This window comes from Calonectris borealis, chromosome 5 (genome assembly GCF_964195595.1).
Source record: "Calonectris borealis chromosome 5, bCalBor7.hap1.2, whole genome shotgun sequence".
NCBI lineage: Eukaryota > Metazoa > Chordata > Aves > Procellariiformes > Procellariidae > Calonectris > Calonectris borealis.
The window spans coordinates 43,377,537-43,400,872 of NC_134316.1; the positions used below are offsets into that span (position 1 = coordinate 43,377,537).

The 23,336-nt window shown below is 42.9% G+C and overlaps 1 protein-coding gene across 4 annotated transcripts in view; it reads right to left on the minus strand.

Annotated features, from left to right (window-relative positions):
* ITPKA (inositol-trisphosphate 3-kinase A) overlaps positions 1 to 23,336 on the minus strand; it is a 42,829-nt gene that overhangs the window by 12,587 nt on the left and 6,906 nt on the right. For all 4 annotated transcript variants that reach the window (XM_075152137.1, XM_075152139.1, XM_075152138.1 and 1 more), the window contains exons 2-4: positions 4,879 to 4,975; positions 2,501 to 2,714; positions 589 to 793 (exon numbers count right to left, since the gene is read on the minus strand). In XM_075152137.1, the coding sequence (XP_075008238.1) occupies positions 589 to 793; positions 2,501 to 2,714; positions 4,879 to 4,975 (516 nt within the window). The remainder of the gene's footprint in view (positions 1 to 588; positions 794 to 2,500; positions 2,715 to 4,878; positions 4,976 to 23,336) is intronic.

Sequence of the window (23,336 nt, forward strand, 5' to 3'; positions counted from 1 at the left end):
CAAGAACAGCAGATGGACTTTGTTGATGGAGAAATTTTATTTTTGGTTGTTTTGGCTTTATTCCAGCACAATCTGTACCAGATATTGTCATGTACTTAAAAGGAAAAGGGGTTTCCTCGATCCCAAAAATACCTAAGCTAATGCTTTTAACATGCCTTGCAAATAAACAAAACTGGAACAAAAACACTTTACTGTGATTCACTTGCAATAAATATGTATAGTTCCTGGATTTAAAAAAAAGTAATTGCATGGAGAGAGGCAATTATTTCTTCAGTTCTGAATTCTTCCTTGTAACAGTCTCGTTTTCATTCTGTCTACGCTGTGTATGTGCTTGAGTCCCTCCTGCAATGTCTCTGTGGTTGAACCAAGTATGGCTGATGTGCATTTGACGCTTAACTTCATTGACACTACTCTTATAATTACAATAGATGCTTTAAAACTACAATACACTGAACTCTGTGGTTTCAATTAGTGCATTTTCACAGAATTCTTTGGGAAACCTGGCTACTGATGCGCACTAGCTTTTTGATTAATCAACAAATCAAACAAAGTTCGGTCTCCAAGAACAGGCAGAAGTGAAACTATTACCTTAATCCCTTCAATCCTGAAGCCCAGGTTGGCACTAGAGCTGATGGTTTCCCTCCACTGCATGTATCGGGGTTTGGTGACAGCATGCTGGGCATTCTCTTCAGCTGTGGGAGCAAGGGGATCCACTTCAATCATTTTCTTGTACATGTCCTTACGCAGCTTTGGTTTCTCACGGGCCTTAGTCAACTCCTCCTCCAGGTATGTCCTGCAAAAACATCACATCCCAACAAAACTGTAAGGACTCCTCAAACATTTCTTGTTACAACTTATAAACTGGCCTCAAGAAATGTCAACCAGGAAAGTAAGCGTTACCATTAGCCCAGTTTTACATATGGGAAAACTAAAGAACAGGGACTAGTGACTGCACAGGCATATTTAGTGAAACAGTTGCAGGAATCAGGAATTGTGTCATTCGCTTCTTGTTCTAACTATACCCTTACTTACTGTTACATGTTATTGTTATGTCCTGCTTACAGAATGGGAGAAAGCTGAACTCCTGCTGTGCCATGAAATAGAGCTGTACTTTCAGAGGACAGTTAGGAGAGACCACTTACAATGAAAACAAAAGCAAATAGGGCTGCTCAAGTCTTACCCTCTTCTCTCTCCTCAAAAAAACCTAACATCAGTCATGTGTGATTTTTTTAGGCCTCAGAAAGCAATTAAGGTTTTACTTAATGCATCAGACAGTGAGAGACAGAATCACTCTTCATATAGTAAAAATTAAAGAGTAAAGCAGATTATCTGAGCAGTTCCAAACCAGAAGAGGTAACTAAGAACGGGAAGGTGAAGGGTGACAAACCTTCCACACTTTGCTCTTATCACTCAACCTGTTAATCTGGTGACCGCTAGAAAGGCACTATCCATGTTCTCTGCATTCCACTGGACTCCTAGAGCTTGTCTCTCCCCACAAAGCCTGCACTCTGTCAGGCGCCTGAGGTGTACTTTGTTCATCGCAGTGTAATAAACCAGGCTGGTGTTTAGGAGATGCTGTCACTCATTACCAGAATGTCACCTACTTTGAATAAAATACGTACTGCTGCAAATCCTTCTCCTCTTTCTTCTGGGCATATCAGTGCTACACATTTCTACTCTGATTTAGCTGACAGTTCATTTAAGAACCTGCATCTATTTGAAAAGGCTTGTCTGTACTCCTGTAAGTTGAATAACTCATTTATGACAACGACTCCTGAGCATCTGAGCTGGCACTCAGAAGATTACTATGACAGTTCATACCTCTCTGTACTGTTACTCCAGGCTCTCAACAGATTCCTTACCTATTTGTTACGCTTAGATAACATTTTTGAGGTTTTCCTCTTAATCACAGACAAGAAAAGGAAAAGAACGTGAGAATCTGGAAAACAAGGTGATAGCGTCACGGAGATGTCAGAGTAGGGAAAAGCACAGGTCAGCCCCGAGCAGGTGGTCAACTCTTTTCTTTTCAGAAAAGATCAATACCAGTGAAGACTCACTGAAGTGTTGGAAATGGGCTTTTACACTGCTATTCAGTCATTCACATTTGGAGATGGGGATTTTACTCTTTGTGGGGTTTTTTGTATCACTGCATACACAAAGATTAAATGAACTGGCAGTGAATGAATCATGTAATTTTTTTCCCCATGTATTATCAGGCCACTGCAGAGAAACTTTGTCACAAATCACCACTGAAAACTTCTTGACGGGGATAGTTTTTGAGGCTATAAATCAGTTAGTTTCCAGAATCCATGTACAATCAGGCAACAACGGGACATACTTTCCTCAGGTTGGCAAAGGCGATTGCCAAACCAACAACAGGTTGTCTGGACTGAATCCCAAGGCTCCAAAAATGTTATCAAACTCCTCCAGACAGAGCATGACCACATCCCCCCCTTCCTTCAAATGCATTTGGGTTAGAAAGCACTTTCATGTACCCTACCTGATGCCCATCTTGCAGTCCATCACACAAGGCCCTTCAAAATCAGTAAGCAAGTCATCCAGCTGAATGTAACTCTCGCCATCTCTCTCCACCACACCATGGAAGCAAGGGACACAGGAGCGTAGCGGGTCTTTCATCAATCGCTCAAAACACTCCTTCTCGTTCTCTGAGAAGCGCTTGAGAATCTTCCCACTATCAGCTGCCTTGAAACTCCCTAAAAAAGAGAATCAAACCCATGCTGACAAGACTGACCCGCAAAAAAGAAAAACACTTCCCCCCACCACTCTTCATCTACCTCAGCCTCATGACACCAGTTAAAGATCTCCCCTGAACAGAAAAGATAACATGCTTTTCACAAAAAATAAAACACCGAGGACAAACACAGCCATTGGCAGTGAAAGTCCGTTTGGATACGTTCCCATGTCAGAATTTATAGCTTTAAGGAGTACAGCTGCTCCAGGTCATCGTGGTTTTTTCCACGTTAAACTCTTTGTTAGAATATTAAACACTAATATACTTATTAAAATGCACAGGAAGAAGCCACGAGCCAGAATTCATTAATCCTCTGACAGGCTAATTTAAAGCTGCATAACACTGCCAGTGTTGGCTTTGTCCTTAATCCTCACATAGGGTATACCTGCTGAGTGTGTACGTACCGAGGCAGTACGGTCAATCGGTGATCATTAAACAGCCACAAAGAGGCCAGAAGCCAAGCGCTGCCCTTTCTACACACACACTCTGTGACTGCGCACGCGTGTACCTCCAGGTACTGCCTCTTCTCCGGAGCCCTGCTAATCTGCAGGTACAGCCTGTAGTGCAATTGGTTTTTTACAGCCCTGTGTCTCAATGGTATCCAGTACAAATGACAGTCTGCATAGGCCAAGATTGGCAGTAATTAGATTCCAGCTGTCTGGAGTCTCCTGTCCAGATGCTCTCCTATCCTGCAACCTGCCAGTAACGTCTGAGGAAAGTACACGTTTCGTTCAGAGGTACCCTTTCATCTACATGACATAAAATAGGCGCCAAAGTAGGAGCCTCATTAATCCTGGGGCTAACGCTGAACTTTTATCACAGCAGGATCCTTCAGCCATTGCAAACTGGTTCTTCTCTGACGAATCCTAGAAATGGCACTGCCACAGCACAAGGGTGAGGGTGGTGATGGCCCAGGTTTTAGTTTAGAAACAACTTGTCATATCAAAGAAGAACAGCTGCAAAAAGGATAGACTAAATGCAACCACAAAAAACTATCTAAAGCAAACTGGAGCAGTATCGCTCCTCATCAGCTTCTAGTAACCTCTTCACTCTCCTCTTCCACCCTACTACACAAGCCTCCAGAAGGGTTATGATTACACGACCAGTGCACCACTCCACACAGATCAAGCCGACCCCATACACGCTGTGATAAAAACTGCAATAGGACTGGGTCATCTTGGCACTCTGCGTGATACAAGTCAGTCCCACCAACACCCCTGTGCAGAATGCAGTGACTCCATTTCTAGGACTAAATAAATTTCTCTGCACAGCTTTGAAGTGCATCATATTAGTGCATTAGCATATAAAGAGGTGGTTCAGGTACTGCATTAAAGCACGATGCAGCGTAGGTGCCTGCCCACATGTGTACTAATAAACCCCGCACTAGCACTTTGGGAACAAGGGCTGCATAGGAATTAAATGAAGCACAAGAGAAGCAAACCTGATGACTTCTCTTTGTTGTTTTTTTTGTCTTACCAATGAAACAAAGCCTACATCAGGAGCACACTTACCAACTTCTACAGACGCAAAACTAGAACCAGCTGACTGAGCTGCTCCCTGCACTCACAGCGTGAACAATGACAGACTCGCAATGCAAACCCCTGGTCAGCAAGTCAATTTTCACCAGATTTGTTTTCCAACCAAGGGCTTACCTTCAGATGAGGGGTTTGGGGGTGGTATTAGAAACAGTGTCCTTGCCAGGGCTGAGGCACATACAGGTAATCCTTCCCACTAGGGAACTAACATATTGGCTACTCAGTCAAGAAAGATGATCCCATACCACAACCAACAGCAACAGATGGACTAGGGCTTCAACTCCCCAGTACCTCTTGTTTCCCTCTAACAGGTATTTTACATATATCACCTTACAAGGATGCATCGGGAGCCTGGCCCTTCCCCAGAGTCTGACCATTGCTTCCTTGCTCATCTCATTATTCAGGTATATCACTTCCCCTTCCCTAGCCCCACCACAACTGAAAGAAAGATGTTCTAGTTCACAGATTTATGTGATATTGCCTGCTTCCTTTTTACCTGAAGGAAGGAAATAGAGAAACACTGAATCACTGTTTTCCTTGCTGCTGCCATCCCCACTCCAGGGACAAAGACATTGAAGATATCCATCTCACCTGTATGCCCAGCCAGCTGCACCCAAGAGTAGCGTTTCTTGAAGGGGCTGATGACTGGTAAGTTAACCATGGTTTTAATTGTATGCCATGCCTTCTTCTGGAATACAAAGAAAAGAAATATTAAGCTGGGCAAAAGCTGAAATCCTGACATGCCACAAACCTACCACATAGCTTCATGCACATTGAATTGTTCCTCACTAATTTGTAAGTGCTCACAGGTGGAACCACAAAACAGACACTATGATCATCGTTGGAAAAATATGCACATGCAACCAAGAATGGACAAATACTTAAATATAGTGCCCTACCATCCACAGGAAAGCTGTCTGCAAGAAATAAAAAAAAAAGTCACACTGCACCTCACAGGCCTGTTCTTAGCCACACCTGACCCCCTCTGTGTCTGAGTCATGCAGTATGCGGAGAGCAGATGCTGAACACACACTTACGCACATTTAAGTTTCCATAAGACGTGAACATAAGCTGTTTGCCACTGTCAGCAATACTTCCTTTCCCAGAGAACTTCAGCATCACTTCGTGATCAACGGCTTTCTCCAAGCCAGCAGGTGAGTCTTACTATGACAGATGCATAGAAAATGCATCTCTAGCTGGACACGGAGGTCACCCAGGTCCCTCAGCACCCATTTACAGTGTGCTGTAGAATCTACTCCAGGCCACGGATTTCCCTGCTCCCTCCCTTCTTTCCCAATCTTGTTACTTTTTAACAAAGCTGGGCATTGCTCTGGCCGCCTTCGGCTGCCGCGCAGTGCAGCTGTCTGGATATCGCTGCAGGCAGACAGGGAAGCAGAACAGCTGCTCGCAAACAGCAGCCTCTGTCGCAAAGGCAGAAAGGGGAAAAAAAACCAGTAGAAAGTGACAAAGTCTCGTGCTCTGGAACTGAAACCCAGGTGGGAGAGAACCACAGCCCACGGGCGTTCATGTTTCGCTCTGAGGGATCCCAAAGTGCTTTACAAACAAGGACAGCAGGCTCATTTCTTCTGTTACTAGACATGATACCCTCCTGGAGGAAAAACTGGAGCCGCACAATGCTTGTACACGAGAATTTAGTGCTGAGGACTTTTTGCTGGATCAAGTATAGTGGGGGATTAGGCTGCATTTACAGAAGAGCTTATCAACAGCCGAACTGGGATTCACCAAAATCCATGGGAGAAGACAACCACGTCTCCTCTAGCAGGGATACTGATCTGACAATTTAGGCGCTTAGGATACCTGATTTTTATTGTCTTCTACATTATACTTCTACAGAATTGAAAAATACAAGTGAAATTGTAGGCAATGACACACAGGTAAAATGTAGCTCTCCAGATCACACTGTGACCTGGTCACCCCTCCCCAAACTTGTTCACTTATACCACGTTTCTTATAAGGTATCCTCCAGCAACGTTGGTCACCATGTAAAGGCAAAACCCTGTGGCTATCTTGGAACGTACCAAGAGGATATGTGAACTCACAGACGCAAGTGATCTTTCTTTTAAGGATTTATCTTTACAAGAAAGTTTTAAGTTATGCTGCAAATTAAACTGATGTAACAATACAATCACCATACGAGCGTACTTATTCTGAAATAAGATTGCTTCCTCCTATTTAACTTATTTTGGTTTTGAACGCAGTTCAAGCCAAAATGAAGTCACTCTCGGTCTGATGTAAGTGCCCCACGTAGCAGTAATACTTCTGAAAACATACTGTGCTAGAGAGAGGAAGCATCCAAAGAAAATCCTGGATGTTTGAGAATCATGAAGACTCAGTTGCACTTACTGCAACTCCACTGTTACTAGCTCTAGCTAAACTCCAGTTTCATAAATACCTTCTGCAGGTTTAAACAACCTTCTCGTATTCTATATTATTTGCTTTAAGTTGTTCCAAACTGCAACCTTGCAGTGCTAAACAGCGACTTGGCTCTATCACCGAGCTAACTGCTGTTTAGTGAGGATGAGAGAAACTCTTGTACAGCACTTACAAATGTCCATAGCCTCCTTCTGGAGGAAAGTGCAATAAAACTACTGTTATTCAAGTAGCAAAGATAAATTCTATATAGTCTATTTGCCAGATTTAACTGATAGCAGAAGCCCTCTCTGCTGTTTCTACTCCAGAGGGACACAGCCCTAAGTTATTTAAAGAACAATTGAAAGTAAACATCATTCTGAATTAAAAATGACCTCTTTGCATGTAACTCCTGCCAAAGATTTAGTTTTTGAAGATTCCAGCCCAATTTTCAGGGTAACACTGCTTTTTCCCCTTCCCTTAATCAGAAGTCAGCATTGCTCCATAACTCCCCCATAAAGATCCTATACTCATCATAATGTCCTACTCCTAACAAACGGCATCCTGTCTCCCGACGACTCGTAATACTGCTATATCCAGAAGTGATGAGAAGCTCAGGTTTTCAAGGAACGCACATCAACTGTCAATGCAACACCACACTCCAGTGGCTTTTCCACCTCCTCCCTCCCACCCAGCCCTAAGAAGCTGCAGCTTTTATTTGTACTGCGGGTGTGAAGGAGAGACAACGGGCCAAATTCAGCCCCAGCTCAAGTGGTCTTTGGCTGCTTAAATTACAGCTGCCTTGGACGCTGCCAATACGCAGACGCTGACAATTTTTTTCTTTTATTTTATGTAATCTCTTCACAAACCTTTTCCCCCCTCAAGACAGCGAAAGCAGGAGGCTCAAGCTAGGAGGGAAAGGATTGCTGCCAGACCCATTCCATGGGGCGTGCTGCCATCGGCAGGGGTTCAACAGTTGCACTTTCCTCTATGGCAACTTCCAGTCTCCCAATTCACTCAACCCAGGATGCAAATTGCCAGGATGCAAACAGGGCGGCATGCTGTTGGAGCAGTGGTGTGAGTGGGAAGATGAAAACTTTGTGTGCCTGCTGTGGGAGGAATCTTTCTCACTTCTATTTCTAAAGCAAGATCTCTTCCTCTTTGTTAGCAATAGTATTATGTGCTTTTCAAATCACTGCTTTATGCTGCAATGGCAAAGAGGACTGCTACCACTGCCCATCTGTATTTGCAGTCCACATCTCCCTCAGTTTCTTCTAGATTCCTGCTCAGTCTTCCCCGATATTTTGCTCCGCCTGGGTTTCTCCAAGCCCTCGTTTCTTCTAGACTCCCAGCCAGTGTACGCTATTCACATATATTCAGGGAAAACTCAGATATCTCTGTATCAGGATTGCCCAAATCAGATGCCTTTGACATCACTGATGCTAATTTATATGCCTCGAGATCAAAATACTCAAGAGTTTTCCAACAGGAAAAAGGAAACCATTCCAAAAGTGCCAAGAGGCAAACATAAGAAATATTAACATTGTAAGATTCAGCATATAAGTTACTCAATGTGAACTGTAACTGACACATTATATACATACCTCCCTAAGCAATAAAGGGTTTGGGATGCTAAAGAGGGGAAAAGCTAGTTTCCTGCCAACGGGTCAGCCTGTGTGACGGGCTGTGCCACTGGAACTCTGTCCCTAGTAGCAAACAAACAAAAATTCAGGGGAAGAGAATGGGAGAACCGATTCCCGCAATGCAGCCACAATGCATGCAAAGGATTGTGGCTTGATATCTGACATTGATCTGCGTTATCTGGATTACTCTTTTGAATCACTCTTCTGAGTTTGAAGCACAGCACTGAGGAGGAGCATACATCCGTGCAGCAGATGTGGCAGACTTGCTCTATGTTAGCACAGGCATATGCAGATAAGACGCTGGCCAGATGAGGTATTCCCAGCCTCTTCAACCCTGGATACAGGTAGCTGTGGCCATCACGCCATAAAGAAACAGCAAAGATGAGCAGCAACCGAGAGCCACTGGTTCCTGTGAGCACAGCTTTCTCCAGGCTTTTTCTCATGACGAGAGCACAACTTCATACGTTAACTAGTATGCAGAAGCACAGCCGTGATGATCCTGCCCAAATACACCAGTAGGACTTGGCTGAGGAAAACCCACGAAACTCACTGGGAGCCGTTTCATCCATTTTAAGGGGTTTTGGCTCAGGCCTCACTGTCCCCAAGAATTAATCCACAGGAACTAACGGGCTTTCCTGAAACCCTCCCACCATTCCAGGACAAGGGCTATAACATCCTAATAGCCAAGCTCACTGCACAGATCAGTGCAGGCCCCCTGAATGGGGTGGGGTTTTTTTGGTTGCTGCTGCTGTTTTACAGGCAGCATAGAACAACTGAAATCTCTCTCTGAGCATACGCTGAATCCCTCAGGGACAGATGAGCCACTCTGACTCCTAAGGGCAACGGGGGATAGGGACCTGAACCCTCCTCTGCTGTTCTGTGGAAAAATAAATGAAATCTCTCCTTTACTTAAGGGTAAAATGAAAACAAAGATCTCGGTTTTGTGAACACCTTAAACACATGTAACTACCCTCAGGCAAGCACTGACAAACAGGCAACATACACAGGAATTTGCAAAATTGAGTCCTAAGTGAAGCAATTACAATAATTAAAACCACCAATCATATCTAAACTAATAAGTATTGGGGTGGGGAGGGGATAAATAAGAAAAACCTTTTCTTCAGAAAAAAAAACAACCTATCAGTTCTAATAATCCTAGCATGTTACTTGAAACTATAGTGAGATAAAGAACAAAAGTACATTGAAATGTAACATAAATCAACAGGGTCCCGAAAAAAGTTCATTTTTCCATCAGCAGCAGAGTGGAGGAGTAGTTTCTTGCCTGAGCTGGTAAATTTTCATGGAAATTCTGCTAGACTATAGTAAACAATGACCCTTGAATCCTTTTTCCAGGAAAATTTCAGCAGTTTCTTTATCCAAGATCCTGTTGTCTTTTTTGTGCACTAGTGCAAAGCCTACGCAAGCCTACAGAGAGCTATTATGACAGCAAGAAACAAAAGGATAGCAAGAAATGTCTTTGTAACCTTTTTTTTTTTTCCTAAAAGGCTTTAAGAAAGAGTACTTAATTGTCAGTCATCATAATCTACTGTTCTCTTGAAGTCTTTGCATCGTTTAGGCTAAATTCTGCCACTCTGGGACATGGGGGCTGAAATCTGATCTGTATTGCTGGTTGCCACTGCCTACTCAGTGTCTCACTAACTCCTAGAAGGAACAAGGTTCCTCCACAGGGACTTGCAAGGGATACAGAAAACTATAATTATCAAAAAGTTACTACATGCATTTCAAAGTAATTCTGTAAGAGCCGTGTGCCCAAAACGCAAAAGCACTGAGCAATACCTTGCCTGACAATCTGAGCCAACGCAGTGCAAATGAGCAAGCGTGCGAGAAGGTGATGGGTGTTGGCCTCTTTCCGGACACAGCAACCGTAACAATAGTGACTGGAAAAGTAACACCTGGGAGCCCATCAGACCATGAGCTGGAACTGCCTTCTACGAGCGGGCCCTCAGCTAACACTAAGCATGACTAAACTGGGTATCAGTTATGACTTACACATGCACAGTATTCATCATTCTCCAGTGGCTCACCCTTCTGCTGTGAATTTTTTTTTTTCCCTTCTTCTCTTCCTTCTTCCTGCCTGGGTCACACACTAGCACCCATAATTACTCTCTGAGTGGTTCAACAAATCCTCATAAGGTCCACAAGATTATTCACAGAGCTGTCGTAAGTACCAATGTGAGCAGGTGGTAGGGTCTAGTCCTGCAAAAAGCTCTCTGTTAATATTTGTTCCTTCTAAACTCTGTATGTTTTTCAGTTTTATTATTATCTCAGTTTTACTTTTTATAGTATATACATTTACTCGACTCAATAAAATGTTTTTTTAAACCCTATGAGCTAATTTTATTTACAAAATCCTTGACTGTTTTATTTACCTTAGTTTATTAAAATTTAAATAAATCAGCTTGAAAGCTAGTTTGTTTTCTTAATTCTTTAGGCCATTTTACTAAATCAATTCAATTTGGAAAATGCAATTAACAGATTCAGATTTATTCTCCATTTTCAGTATTGTCACTTTATTTGAATTGGCTTTGACCTGACATATTGGACCTGCACATACAAAGAACTTAGGTGCAAAGCTACTAATCACATTATTTTAATGAATTAAGCCTAGCCTGAACAAAACCTTGCTTTCATCTGTCTCAATGCAGCCACTACCTGCCATTACCATAAAAAGCTTTCATAAGAAATCATTTTGAGCAGATCACAACCAAGTCTAGCCTAATTTAATTACTCTGTAATTAGATATGCTTCTCTCTCTGTGTGAATGTAATCAATAACTACAGTACTATAATTACAACCTATTAAAAAAAAAAATCACAAAGACTTTAACAAAGAATCTACTGCTTTGTCGAAAATCACAATATTCTACCAAGACAAGTTGTTATCAGCGTAATTTCCCCCAAACCAATGAGTCTTCCATAGGTGCAGCTTCACAGGTTATTAGGGATTTCATTTTTCCAAGGGAGTGCAGCTCTGGGACAGCCAACCGTACGGTTTCGTCTCATGGAGAGATCTGGGGATTTGAGTGATGTTATATATATTAAAAAAAAAAAAAAAATTAAAGGATAGTGAGAGTTGCTGAGCAACATGGTATCTTTCCGGTTACAGTCACAGAATTTGCCTACTGAAGGATTCTGGTTTTGAGTTCTTTCGGTTTGAGGCTTAGTGTAGTTGTCTTTGCAGATCTGAAAGAGGCAGGCAGTTGACTTGGTTAGATCCAGATCCTGGAACAGCAGACATTTTTATGCCCAATATAAGTAAGTTATAATTATCCTTGTTTTCCTTTCTAATAATATATGCAGAGATACATATACACACATACATGCACACTTTTAAAATATCTAAAGCAGCTAGTAAAAAGCTTTTCATTGCAGTTGATCAAAATGCCATGACTTTTTTATTTTAATTGTCTAGACTATAACATCTCCTAGGTTTGGGATCATTTGGTATTTGAAGAAGCTTAGAAGACCTAACAAGGCATCGCACTGCAATGGAGAAAGTGAGGCATACATGTCATTTTTCCCTTATTTATTGGGAGAAATATAACTTAAATATCCACAAAGCCTCTGTGCAGGGAAGCAAGGCGCAAGATTTGCCCATAGCTAAAACAAAAATACCCCAAATAACAAAACAAAACAAACAAAAAGAATCCCTGAATTTGTCATATAAAGCACGCACTTTATACTTTCAGCAGCTGGTTTCTGTGCTTTTGCCCCCTATTAAAGGTTTCTGGAATCCTCAAACTAAGGAGATTCTTGCTGCCAAGTCTACTACCCACTTGGCTGAATCAGACATGAATCACAAATCGAGACAAAGATCTCAATGGGTGGGAGGTGAAAGAGCAAGTCAACAAGAAGAATGCTCCCCAAGCAAGCTCCGACAGGAGTATGTGAGCAAACACTCGCACAAACCTTTATAACTAAGTTTCTGAATGCCACACTCGATTCAGCTCCCAAGATAGGGTGAGGCTCTTGCAGCAACTGACTTAGCCCCGTTATTACCACATTTGATCTTCTCTTATCACTGGGCAGTACGCAGGTTCCTGAGGCACACAAACACCAGTCTGCACAGTAGTGACAGTTGATCACTGGACAAAAAGGTATTTAGGGCCAGAATCGAAATGTTGCTCTATGATAACTTACATCAATGGATAGCCGAGCCCAGAGCCCGGAGATTTGGGCATCTGCTTTAAAAAGTCTGTGCCCTGACCTGATACGCAACAGCATCATTCTTCATGAAGACTGACAGAGGTGCCAATCAACATCAACTGATAATTCGTCCAAATCACTGCAGCTGGCCTTCTGCCAGGGCAGCTGTGTTACTTCAAACGCTGTCAGCCGTCACTCAGGGAATACAAACAGTGTAACCATGTCCCTGATCAAGGAAATCACTGAGCAATCTCCGCGTGCCAGACACCTTGGGAGCCTTGACCATCCTTGTATCTGCTTCAGTCCCCAAGAGAAGTAACACTCGCTGCTTTGTCACACAGTTCATCTTCCTATGGTGTACCAGTGCCAGCTGGAGCTGCCAGACTGATGATCAACAGCAAGGGAGAACGCACGCTCCTGAAGAAGAACGGCAGTTTGCATGCTACACGAGCAACTTCCTCATCAGCACCTCTCATCAGACTGCCAGGCAAACTGTGACTACACCTTCATCTCTCCCTCCCTCTCTTTCACCATCCAGCCTCCAAACCTTTGAGAAGAAACGGTGCTCAGCCTGTACGCAGCCCTTGATGCTTCCGGTTTTGCAGTCAACCATGGGTGAAGGCCACAGCTGCTCAACCAGCATTTGGCAGGTGTATCCTCTGATTGCAGGGGTTTCATTTCCTGTTTGTACCACACTCAAGATGGGCTGGACTAAATCTTCAGAGTCATGAGAAACACTTAATGCAATAAGCAGAAACAACGCTGCAAGACAGAAGCCTCACGTTCCTGTGTTTTCTCCTGTCACGCCTCACCATGCAGCGAGATGCATACATCATTTGGCTTGCTACCCTTTAGGCTACTTGGTAAGCTAGCTGGATAGTCACTATCTCTGGACTAAAGGAAGAAGTGAAGGAAAGAGAAACGGATGGTCAGTATCGAACTGAATTACTAGGAGCAGAAAATCCCATGTCCCACTCCACAGTGGGATTCTACTTGTAATTCCAGGAGCAGTCCCTCTCCAAATCAGAGGAAAATGAAGTGCGAAGAAGTGAAAGCATTGCTCGCCTTTCTGCAAACAGCATCAAGAGCCGCAGTCTGCTGACTGTTCTGTAGGAATCAACACTGTCATTTTGTTTCTGATCATTTTCAAGTGAAGTATCTACAAACTTTATGTCATTCCCAGGCCAAAAGCCAAAATAGTCAAGGAATTAGATAACTTTAAAGCTGCACTGTCACAAGGGTTTCCTCCACTTTTCTTACAGCAATGTTGTAAAAGCCAATACTGTTGACTAAAAGACAAATTTTATTTTAATAAGAATCAACATTTTCTGTTTTAAGGGATACTAAAATGTCTACCTTTGATAGCAGGCATTAAATACAGCCATTATCTCTACCTTCGCAGCTTGTGCTCTGCTCTGAAAGACACCAGTTCTCTCACAGGATGGAGCTCTGCCACCTGTCCCTACTGAACTCCGGAAAACTGAACCCAAGAGCTTCTGCCCCTACCAGGGTTCTGCCAGAACATCAGTCTTGCTGGAAACTGAAATGTTATTATCCAAGAAGTAAATGGAAAGTTCCTCACTATAGGAAAGTTGACTCACTTTCAGAGCCCAGACATTTGAGATTTATCCAGGCTGTCCATCACCCAGAACAATTTTGTGGTAAATCAAACATCACTTTAGCAGATGGTGTGGCAGAAGGAAAGAAATCTTTTTTAACCTCCAAAACAACTGCACTTTAAGTCTTCAGAAACTTCCTATGCCACAGTTGACAGTTTGAGAATTCTCTGCCCATCCTCCATCTATCCTCCGCTTGCCATGGGTCACTTGACATCACAGTCATGAGAAAGGGACATCTAGAAAGACAACACTCTTTAGATGAAAAAATGAGCCTAACATTCTATTAGGTAGGACACAGAATTACCAGTTCCAAATAGGATGAACATTTGGGAATACTTAAAACCCAAACGCATCCACACTTCTCTATATATAGACCAATAAATAGATTCAGCCTAAAACATAAGCACAATTTGTTAAGGCACAGATGTGTCATTCGTGAACTGCGTATGACCTCAAATCCAAATGTACTACAAGAACTGCCAATCCATTTAAATCAGGTGTGGTTTCTGCATAACATCAAGAGAGCCTGTGTTCTGGCCACAAGCCAGGAAACAACTTCAAGAAGCTAATCTCCCCTGAGTGAACTCCAGGCGCTTGGGAAGGAAGCTGAGCATGCGCTTCATCTTATTTGCTAAGGTGGTACAGCCTGCTACCTAGACACACAGCGCTCTCCTGCCTGCCCAGCAGTTCAGGGTTAGGCTCACCACCAGTTTAACACCCCGGTGATTCAGTGGCCACAGGAGAATCTCCAGTCTGAACAGATAAAGAGAAATGAAGGAAATTTTAATGCTCACCCTTTACTACATTGCCCTATTCGCCACAAACCACTACCATCAGACAGAAATTGCAAAACTGTAAAATTGTCTTCTATTAACTGGTCAAAGACTTCTCTCTTCCTATCCCTAGCAGCTTGGGTTAGTGAACACATGTTGAAAGCCTACCACCCTTTCAACGTACACTCGTGTAAGGGCCCCAGAAGCCATATCCCATATAACTTTGAGGTTCTGCCTGGATTCCTTTCCACTGTAACAGTGGAAGACTATTGTGCTAGAATTCATGTTTTTCCTATAGGAAAGGATAGGAAGCACAAGAAGCTAAGAGTGCTGTAAGAACCTACCGGTTACCTGTGATGATTGTGCTCCATCTTGGTCACTATTCCGTGACAGTTCTGACAAACTAGAGGAAAGTTCAGGGACGAATAACAAACACCGCATCGCTAAGGCTGAAAAGAATTGTGTTTGTTTATCCTGAGAGGACCAAGAACAGCAACTGTCTTCTAGTACACAACAAGTTTTCATAAGAGCAGTCAATTTTTCTCCATGTCCAGTGGGAAGGACAAGAACAAATGGCTTTAATTTGCAACAAAACCAAAACATGCAGGTGAGATACCAGGAAAGGGTTTTCCAGGGGTATCAGTGAGTTTTCAAACAGGCTTGACAAATGCCTGTAAAATCATGGTCTAGCTCAGTCACAGGGGACACCTGCCACCAAGATAGAACTGGGCTGATCCCAGTATCCTTGAGCTGCAATACTTTTAAAGGAGTTCTAGTCACAAGCACCAACATGGTTCATCATCAATGGTCTAAACATACTTATGTGCTGCAGGACAGTGAAGAAAGTTACATGATCCCTTTCTGTGCTTTATTTCCATTTTCTAAAAAGGATTAAAACATGCATTTAAAAAATTAAGTCCCTCACACCAACACTTGTCTGCAAATCAGGATTTCTGAAATTATTGTACGCATGCATGTGCATATGCACATACATAAAAAGAGGCTACTGACAGTACATTAAGCATTGTCATTAAGTCATTAAGTACATAACTTACAAAATGTACTTACACAACTTTTTTCTTTCCTACCATGATAATTCAGCTTCTAACATCCTAAAATATTGGACACTCATTTGCAAAAGATCTGAGCAAACTCCACTGCCTCAGTATGGGATCTAGGTCCAGACACGTGCCCTTTCTCTGCGCCAGTTCCCACAACTGCAGGCTGTAATAGCTCCACTTCAGAACACTGTTGAACAATTTAAGTAATTAATGCTTGTAAACTAAATTAGAAGCACTCAAATAAGGCATTCAGGTACTCAAATATGCAGCAATACAGTGTTAAGTGAAAAGGATTATTAGCATCTAAAAATATGGAATGTAAAAAACAGATCAGACCTACACTGGTAACAGTTTGCCATCTGCTCTTCTAATCTATCACAAGACAAAGTCCAGTACTCCGTCTCTCCTCTCCTCCTTTGTCTCCTCCAAATACACACCTCCATTTTCCTCTAAAGAAGCATAAGCAGTTACTGCTTTACCTATCACGTACGCCACTGTTCAAATACGGCCCACCCTTTGCAATGGAATGCAAGTGTCAACATGCGATAGGCACTGTTATTTAGCGGGGTGTGGTATTTACCTAGGGGAAAGCCACATCCTTCAGCAACCGCTTTGATAACTCTGAGCTTTAACATCGTAACTGTGAGATTATTCCAAACCATAGTAATTGTGAGATTATTCCAAGCCACTGTGTTGAAAGGATTTAAAAAAAAAAAAACAAAACCAACCAAACAAAAAAAACCCACCACCACCGAAACCAAGCGAACAACAATTTGGGTTAGCATCAGAACAGAACAAGTGAGGCCAGTGTCCCAGACAGGATGGGAGCCCGTAAATGGAAGGTGGCAATGATGGAGAAACCCAGAATTAAATGGAAATGGGGACCCTTCACTTTCCCCCATAGGGGTGAGAGGGCCTTCTCAGTCACAAGGTAGTTGTTTGTTTTTGGAGCAAACTTAAGATTAGAGAAACTCCTCCTGCCCCAAGTCAGCACTAGGAACTACGTAAGGAATCTGGAGAAAAAATGACTTCTCCCTTGAGCAAAACTGCAGGATCAAAAGAGAATTTCTGTTATCAGAACAGCACAAGAAAGGCGAGTTGAATTCCTCCTCCGTATCAGAAGCAGGTAGTCCCAGCAGACAAGGGATTATTTAAGATTTTAATTTCCATAATGTAGCCTTAAGAGAGAGAGTCAAATTCAGACCTTACATAAGCAGGAGCGACTCAACAGAAGACTGAAACTGAAACAAGGCATGTGCCGTCCTGAAGAGTTGTGGGCATCTGAACAAAAGTGCATGTGTTGTACAGACTATGTTTCCTCTGTCCTGAAGGTAAACAAATGTGTTTACAATCAAGATCCTGGAGATCCCACCTTTTTAGAAGCACAAACCTCAACTGCCAATTACCTACCCAAAAATAAAATGAAATAAACAGGGTGTAGTTTATACATAGACCATTTATCTACCAAAACTTTTATCTCATAGTAAGAGAGACCAAGAAACTCCATAAAACTTAAAAGAATTTCATACTATTGGCTCCTAGCAACAGAACTGCAAGCCACACTCCCATATCTTGCACAACCACCTACACCAGCCTCCTGAAATATGGAGCAAGCAGCAGCTTCTATGCCAGATTGGACACAGGCAGCAGAACCCAAGAGTGACCAAGATCAATACACCAGGGCTCAGCAGACAAAGACAAACATTTGAAATGTCATTTGCAGGTGGTTTATGGCTTACACTGCACACAGGGGAACAAGCCATGCAGAAAAGTTACTTCACAAGCCAAGACTGATTTTGCTGCCCTGTCTGCTCTTTCTCTTGAGGAACGCAATGTAAAAAGAAAATTGGTGATTTGGCTACATTCATCCTATAGCCAACCCCTGTCCCAGACAGCATTGCTGCCTATACAATCAGAGGACTGAAAAGGCAGACTGGGATCAAGACACACAGCTATGGCAATGGGAGAGGACGTACTTCTAGCGATAATGCAAAAAATCCCAATGGGTGAACAGGGATGGAAAAAAGTTTTCTGTCACTCCAGTTTTAATGTTGGAATGGGAAACCATGCTCAGGACATCAGCGAGTCCTCCTGCTGGAAAAAGAGTTGGAGACTGATGGCGCAGTAATTAACAAGCACAGGGCTATTAGATAGCACAGGACTTCCTCCCTCCGTGCTCTCACTGCTGAAGGCAGTCAGTCACGTATTACCTTTGGTCTTACTATAAACTTTGGGAAAACAAGTCATGAAACTGTTACAGGGGCCTGATTAGCGCCCAAATCCATGCAGATCATTAGGCCAGACAGAACTCCAGAGACTCGCTTCTTCCTAACGTATTTCAAATATGGCTTCGTTATTCTTTTCTACTGAATGCCTTTGGTAGCCATGGTGGCATCATGAACAAGTGACAGGCAAAAGCACCTGGAAGTCAGGAATCTCCACTTTAAAATCCTCTCATAGGATTTTCAACAGAATGGCAGGATCTGTCCTGAGTACCTCAGGATTTAATTGCTTACTCCTTCTGTGTTAGTACAAAGAAGGCAAAAAAGTTCCTTATCTAAATTCCACAGAGCAAGACAATACAAACTGTATCCAATTATCAGCCCAAAATTCTGACACTCAGCATTTTGCACTATGAAAAGTGAAAGCTGGAGCGTAGGAAGGTTTCCTAGTTTCTTCAGATCACATTCTCCTCTGAACAAAGCTGACCCTTTGTGGACCCGGCGCCGCTGTTCCTACAGAACACGCATGGGAGGGAACCGCTGAGGAAGGAGCCCACAGCAAGCAGAGCTTATCATGATTAGAACATTCAGGTCAAGTGCACTTAGCCAACAACCCACTCAAACCCCACAAAAGATAACAAACAGCCAATCTGCATGCATGAACGCCGTTCACACAGGTTTTTATCCTTTCTATCACTGCATCACATAAGCATACAGCGATGGAGAAAAAGACAGAGGCCACCTTTTAAGACTTGCACTAGCTCTGCCTCTTTCAGAAGATCAGGTTTCAAACCCCAGATTTCCTGTACAGCCACTAAAGCACCAATGCACAAGAAGTCTTTCTGTTTCTGTGTGTCTCATTCTCCTGAGAATTGCTCTAAGTTACTCACCTCAAAGAAGGGCAAAACCTGTTTGTTTGTTTGAGACTGAACAATTCCAACAAAACTTCAGCTGTTTCCAAGGGTAGAAAAAGATACATATTGATTCCATTACAAAATTTCTGATGAATCCTCTGAAAAGCTTTTTAACCTTGAATTTTGAGGAAGGAGCTGGAAATTTTGCAAGAGGAAAGTTTTCAAAGCAGGAGCAGGCCATGGGAAGAGCACAAGTCAACCTGACCAAATCTGGCAAATTATAAGAACCTGAAGTTCATTTGCAAGTAGCACTCGTTAGTCTTTAGAAGTTACCTTCTGTGGAGATTGCTGGGCACAGCACACATAAGGGATTGATGGAGCTCAGCTGTGGTCAGCCATCCCACTCTTCAGGCACCGGCGAGCTTGAGGAGGCTCAGCTGGGCACAAGGCAGCTGTGACCTAGGTTTGCCCGATACAAGAGGGCCATCTCCACAGGGCCTGAAGAGCCTCTCCAAGCACAGCACTCCTTTCGGTGCCCTCTTTAGCACGGGCACGTTAAACGGGCCAGCCAGCTCGAGCGCACTGTGCAGCACGCGCTTTGGGAAGGGAGGGAGGACGAAACACCATTGCCACGTGTCGGCACCTTCCACCACTGGAACGTGTTCAGATGCAGAGTTATGTTTGGGCTGGAACTTTAATAATGTCTTAAATGCAAAACTGAGCACTCAGAAGTTTTCAGAACTGAAGTTTTCGGTGCAAACTTAAGTTATCTTCTTTATGGCAACGCTTACCCTTTTCTGCAGCGCTTATGATACAGTCTTTAATTATATAATAACATATTGTAGTTCCTATTCATTCAGTGTAAACAAACAATTCCCGATTCTATAAAAAGCAGCTTTTCTTTATATTCAATCCTCATTAGCTTTATCATTTTTACTTCACTTACTGGAAATCTACTGTAAACATAGTTACTGAGTTTTGTGTGGTAGTTATAAGACAGCCATCACTGCAGCAGTAGAGTGTTTTCCAAGTTTCAATGAATTTGTTCTCACAATCTCTTGTTATGCAAATTCTTTTATTCATACCTTATAGGGAAAATACTGAAGGAATGATAGGTTAATATGAAAAGTACCCACTAATTTTGAAAGCCCAATCTGAGGTGTCAATTTTTGCTTTTCCTAATACCCAGTGCTATACAAGACTGTAGAACAGTGTTGTAGAACAGCTCCCATTAACTTTGGTTGCAGGTACTAGCAGAAACGGTGAACGTTTGTAAGACCCATACTCTCAAGTCTGTCAATAGGAGAATGAGAAAAACACAATTAGTGGCCATGGTGAAAGTCTGCATAACTAACTTGCCGGGACACTGTGACAGGCAAGCAGTTCTCCACATCAGCATTCAGCAGCGTTAAATCGGGAAGTCAGTCTTTCTCTTCCTGTGATCTGCCTGATTTGTTGCATACCTATCTATGAAGAAACAGAGGTCCTGCAACACGTGGCATCGCTCACTATGGAACTGTAACTTGTCCTTTGAGTTGATCAGAAATTTATAAAACAGATGCTTTATTAGTTGAGAGTCATGTATTCTGTACATCACATACTATGCCTGCTTGTAATTAAAGACAGTAGAATATTCATATACCCACACTGCAGTCACTTTAGTTATTTTATTTCATATATTTTCAATGTTTGACTGAATGATGATTTCTTAAAACAGTCATCTCACATTCTGCTGATGTGTTTTTTTCTGAGAATGTATTTTCCTTCTTTTTTAAAGCAATAACCTGCTTGCCCATTAAGTTTTGATCTTCTGTCTAGTCTTTCCCCTTGCACTTCCAGTGGCATTCCCAACCAGTCCCAATCACTCCTGTCCTATTTACCTGTATGTATCCTGTACCTATCACAACCCCCTTACCTCCCTCGTCTCCAAAGTTTTGCTCTTGACTAGCCTGTATTAGAATCGCACAGCTTCCTGCTGCAGTGTGTCTGCTGATAAGACTGATCATTTGAAAGCACAAGAGAAGACCACCACCTGTGCCACATGCTCAAGTGATCTTTGAAGATTTTCAGCAGAGGTGGCAATTTCGGAGCATCTGAACATGTTCCAGTGGTGGAAGGTGCCGACACGTGGCAATGGTGTTTCGTCCTCCCTCCCTTCCCAAAGCGCGTGCTGCACAGTGCGCTCGAGCTGGCTGGCCCGTTTAACGTGCCCGTGCTAAAGAGGGCACCGAAAGGAGTGCTGTGCTTGGAGAGGCTCTTCAGGCCCTGTGGAGATGGCCCTCTTGTATCGGGCAAACCTAGGTCACAGCTGCCTCATGCCCAGCTGAGCCTCCTCAAGCTCGCCTGTGCCTGGAGTGGGATGGCTGACCACAGCTGAGCTCCATCAATCCCTTGTGTGCACTACACACAGACTTCGAGGAGCACCAGCACCTCAAAGGTGAGAAGTAGAAACCCACATTTGATTCAGCACTCCACCACAGGAAGCAAAGAAAGTAGAGCACAGACATGACATGCTGTCCACCGTAAACATCACTGAGAAGAAACACTGCAGTGTTCTCAACTATATGGAGCTGCCTGAAAAAAGCTAAGACACAAAGAAAGCTGTGTTCTCTGTAGCAGCTCAGAGTAATGAAGGCAGCTATAGCTAAGACTGGATCATTTTATGTCAGGATGTGGCAGAGACCAGGGGACAGAATCGGTTATATTGACAACGAACCATGATTTCCTACCATCACTGGAAAACAAAGGCATTCTCTTTCTATGCACTGTTCAATGTAATTTACCAAGAGATATTACCCTTATCATATGACAGTTGTATGAAGACTACAGCAGTCTGCATTCTCCTCTGATACATCGCAAGTGAACTGTGCCATTGCCACTAGCTTTCTTACTCACACAGTTCTGCGACATCCCAGCTTCCTGTTAAACAGGTAATCGTTTGGTGGACTGATGAATCATACACATTTCAAGTGCCAATTACACGCAGACATAACATGTATCTATACCTATTCTTTATCACCTGTAACCACACCTCTGTTATCAACGTGGCTCAAGTATGGATGAGGTCAGAAGGCTGATGAAGAACGGCTGATTGAAGTTGAATGTGAGTAAAATAAAGGTGGTATCGGTGGGCTGGGGTAAACAGTTTAAGGAGTTTGCATTCACTGCGCCACCTTACTTGGATATTTCAGCCTGTAGACAAGGAGTGTTCCTGGATTCTGGGTTAATGCCAAGCTCCCACAAAGCAGCGTCTGTGTCATGCTTGCTATAGTCACCAACTGGCTTGGAGATTCTGTCCCAGGCTCTGAATCTGGATCGTGCCAGGTCTATGATATTGCTTCAAATGAGCTGCCAATTGGTCTTTGGCTAACTTCTTCCTGAGCTTGCCAAGGAATAGAAGGTTTGGCAACAGGCAAGAGCAGCCAGGCCTGATGGGTTCAGGGTAGGTTTCTATAGCATCAGTCTCACTCTTCCATGTTTTGGAATGGAAAGGAAAATTTCATCCCTCGTGGGAAGCTCAGCGTTTATCGATACGAAAACCCACCCAAATGCTGCTGGCTATGTGTTATCCCAGAAAGCATTCTTCATTACTGACAGGAATGGACCAGTTAAGCACTGGAAACAATACACCCATGTGTTTACTAGTGTGACACTGGATGAACAGGTAGCCTCTCCTCCTTCCCTATGCTCAGAATAAGCTGATGGAGACTAACACCTGCTTTTTTTTTTTTAATTGATATTTTTCCGCAGGTATGCTATGCTATGGACAGATAATGCCATCTTGCCCAACTTGTGAGCTTTTTAAAGGAAGCTCTGTTGGTAAAGCAGGTTGAGAAGAGCACTTAGAAATGCAATCTAAACCTACGCTATGCAAGATCCAAATTAACATGGACTGACAAACCAATTCTTCCTGCCTCAGACCCCTTTCTCTGCAAGAAAATACACTGATAGAGAAGGTAGAAGAGAGCCAGACAGTGACTCTACTGGTGCTGTACATAAGACAAGATCACTTTTTCCTTCCAAGATGTGCAAGGATAATATTACCTTTTCTGCCATCACATTTTATAGATAATCACCACAAAATGCTGGATGATGACCCTTAGTTCTTCTCTCAGTCACTGCTAAACAAAACAGCTATCTATCACATAAATATAATGTGCGTTTTCAGCTTCCAGAAATATTAGCTGTATTAAATGGCAACACATTCTGAGCGTTTAATCCAACTGATTCACTTTAACACATTCTATTTATAATAAACCTTAGATGTGAGTTGAGAGGTTATTTTATTGAGGGTAGTGAAACACCGGAACAGGTTGCCCAGAGAGGTGGTAGATGCCCCAT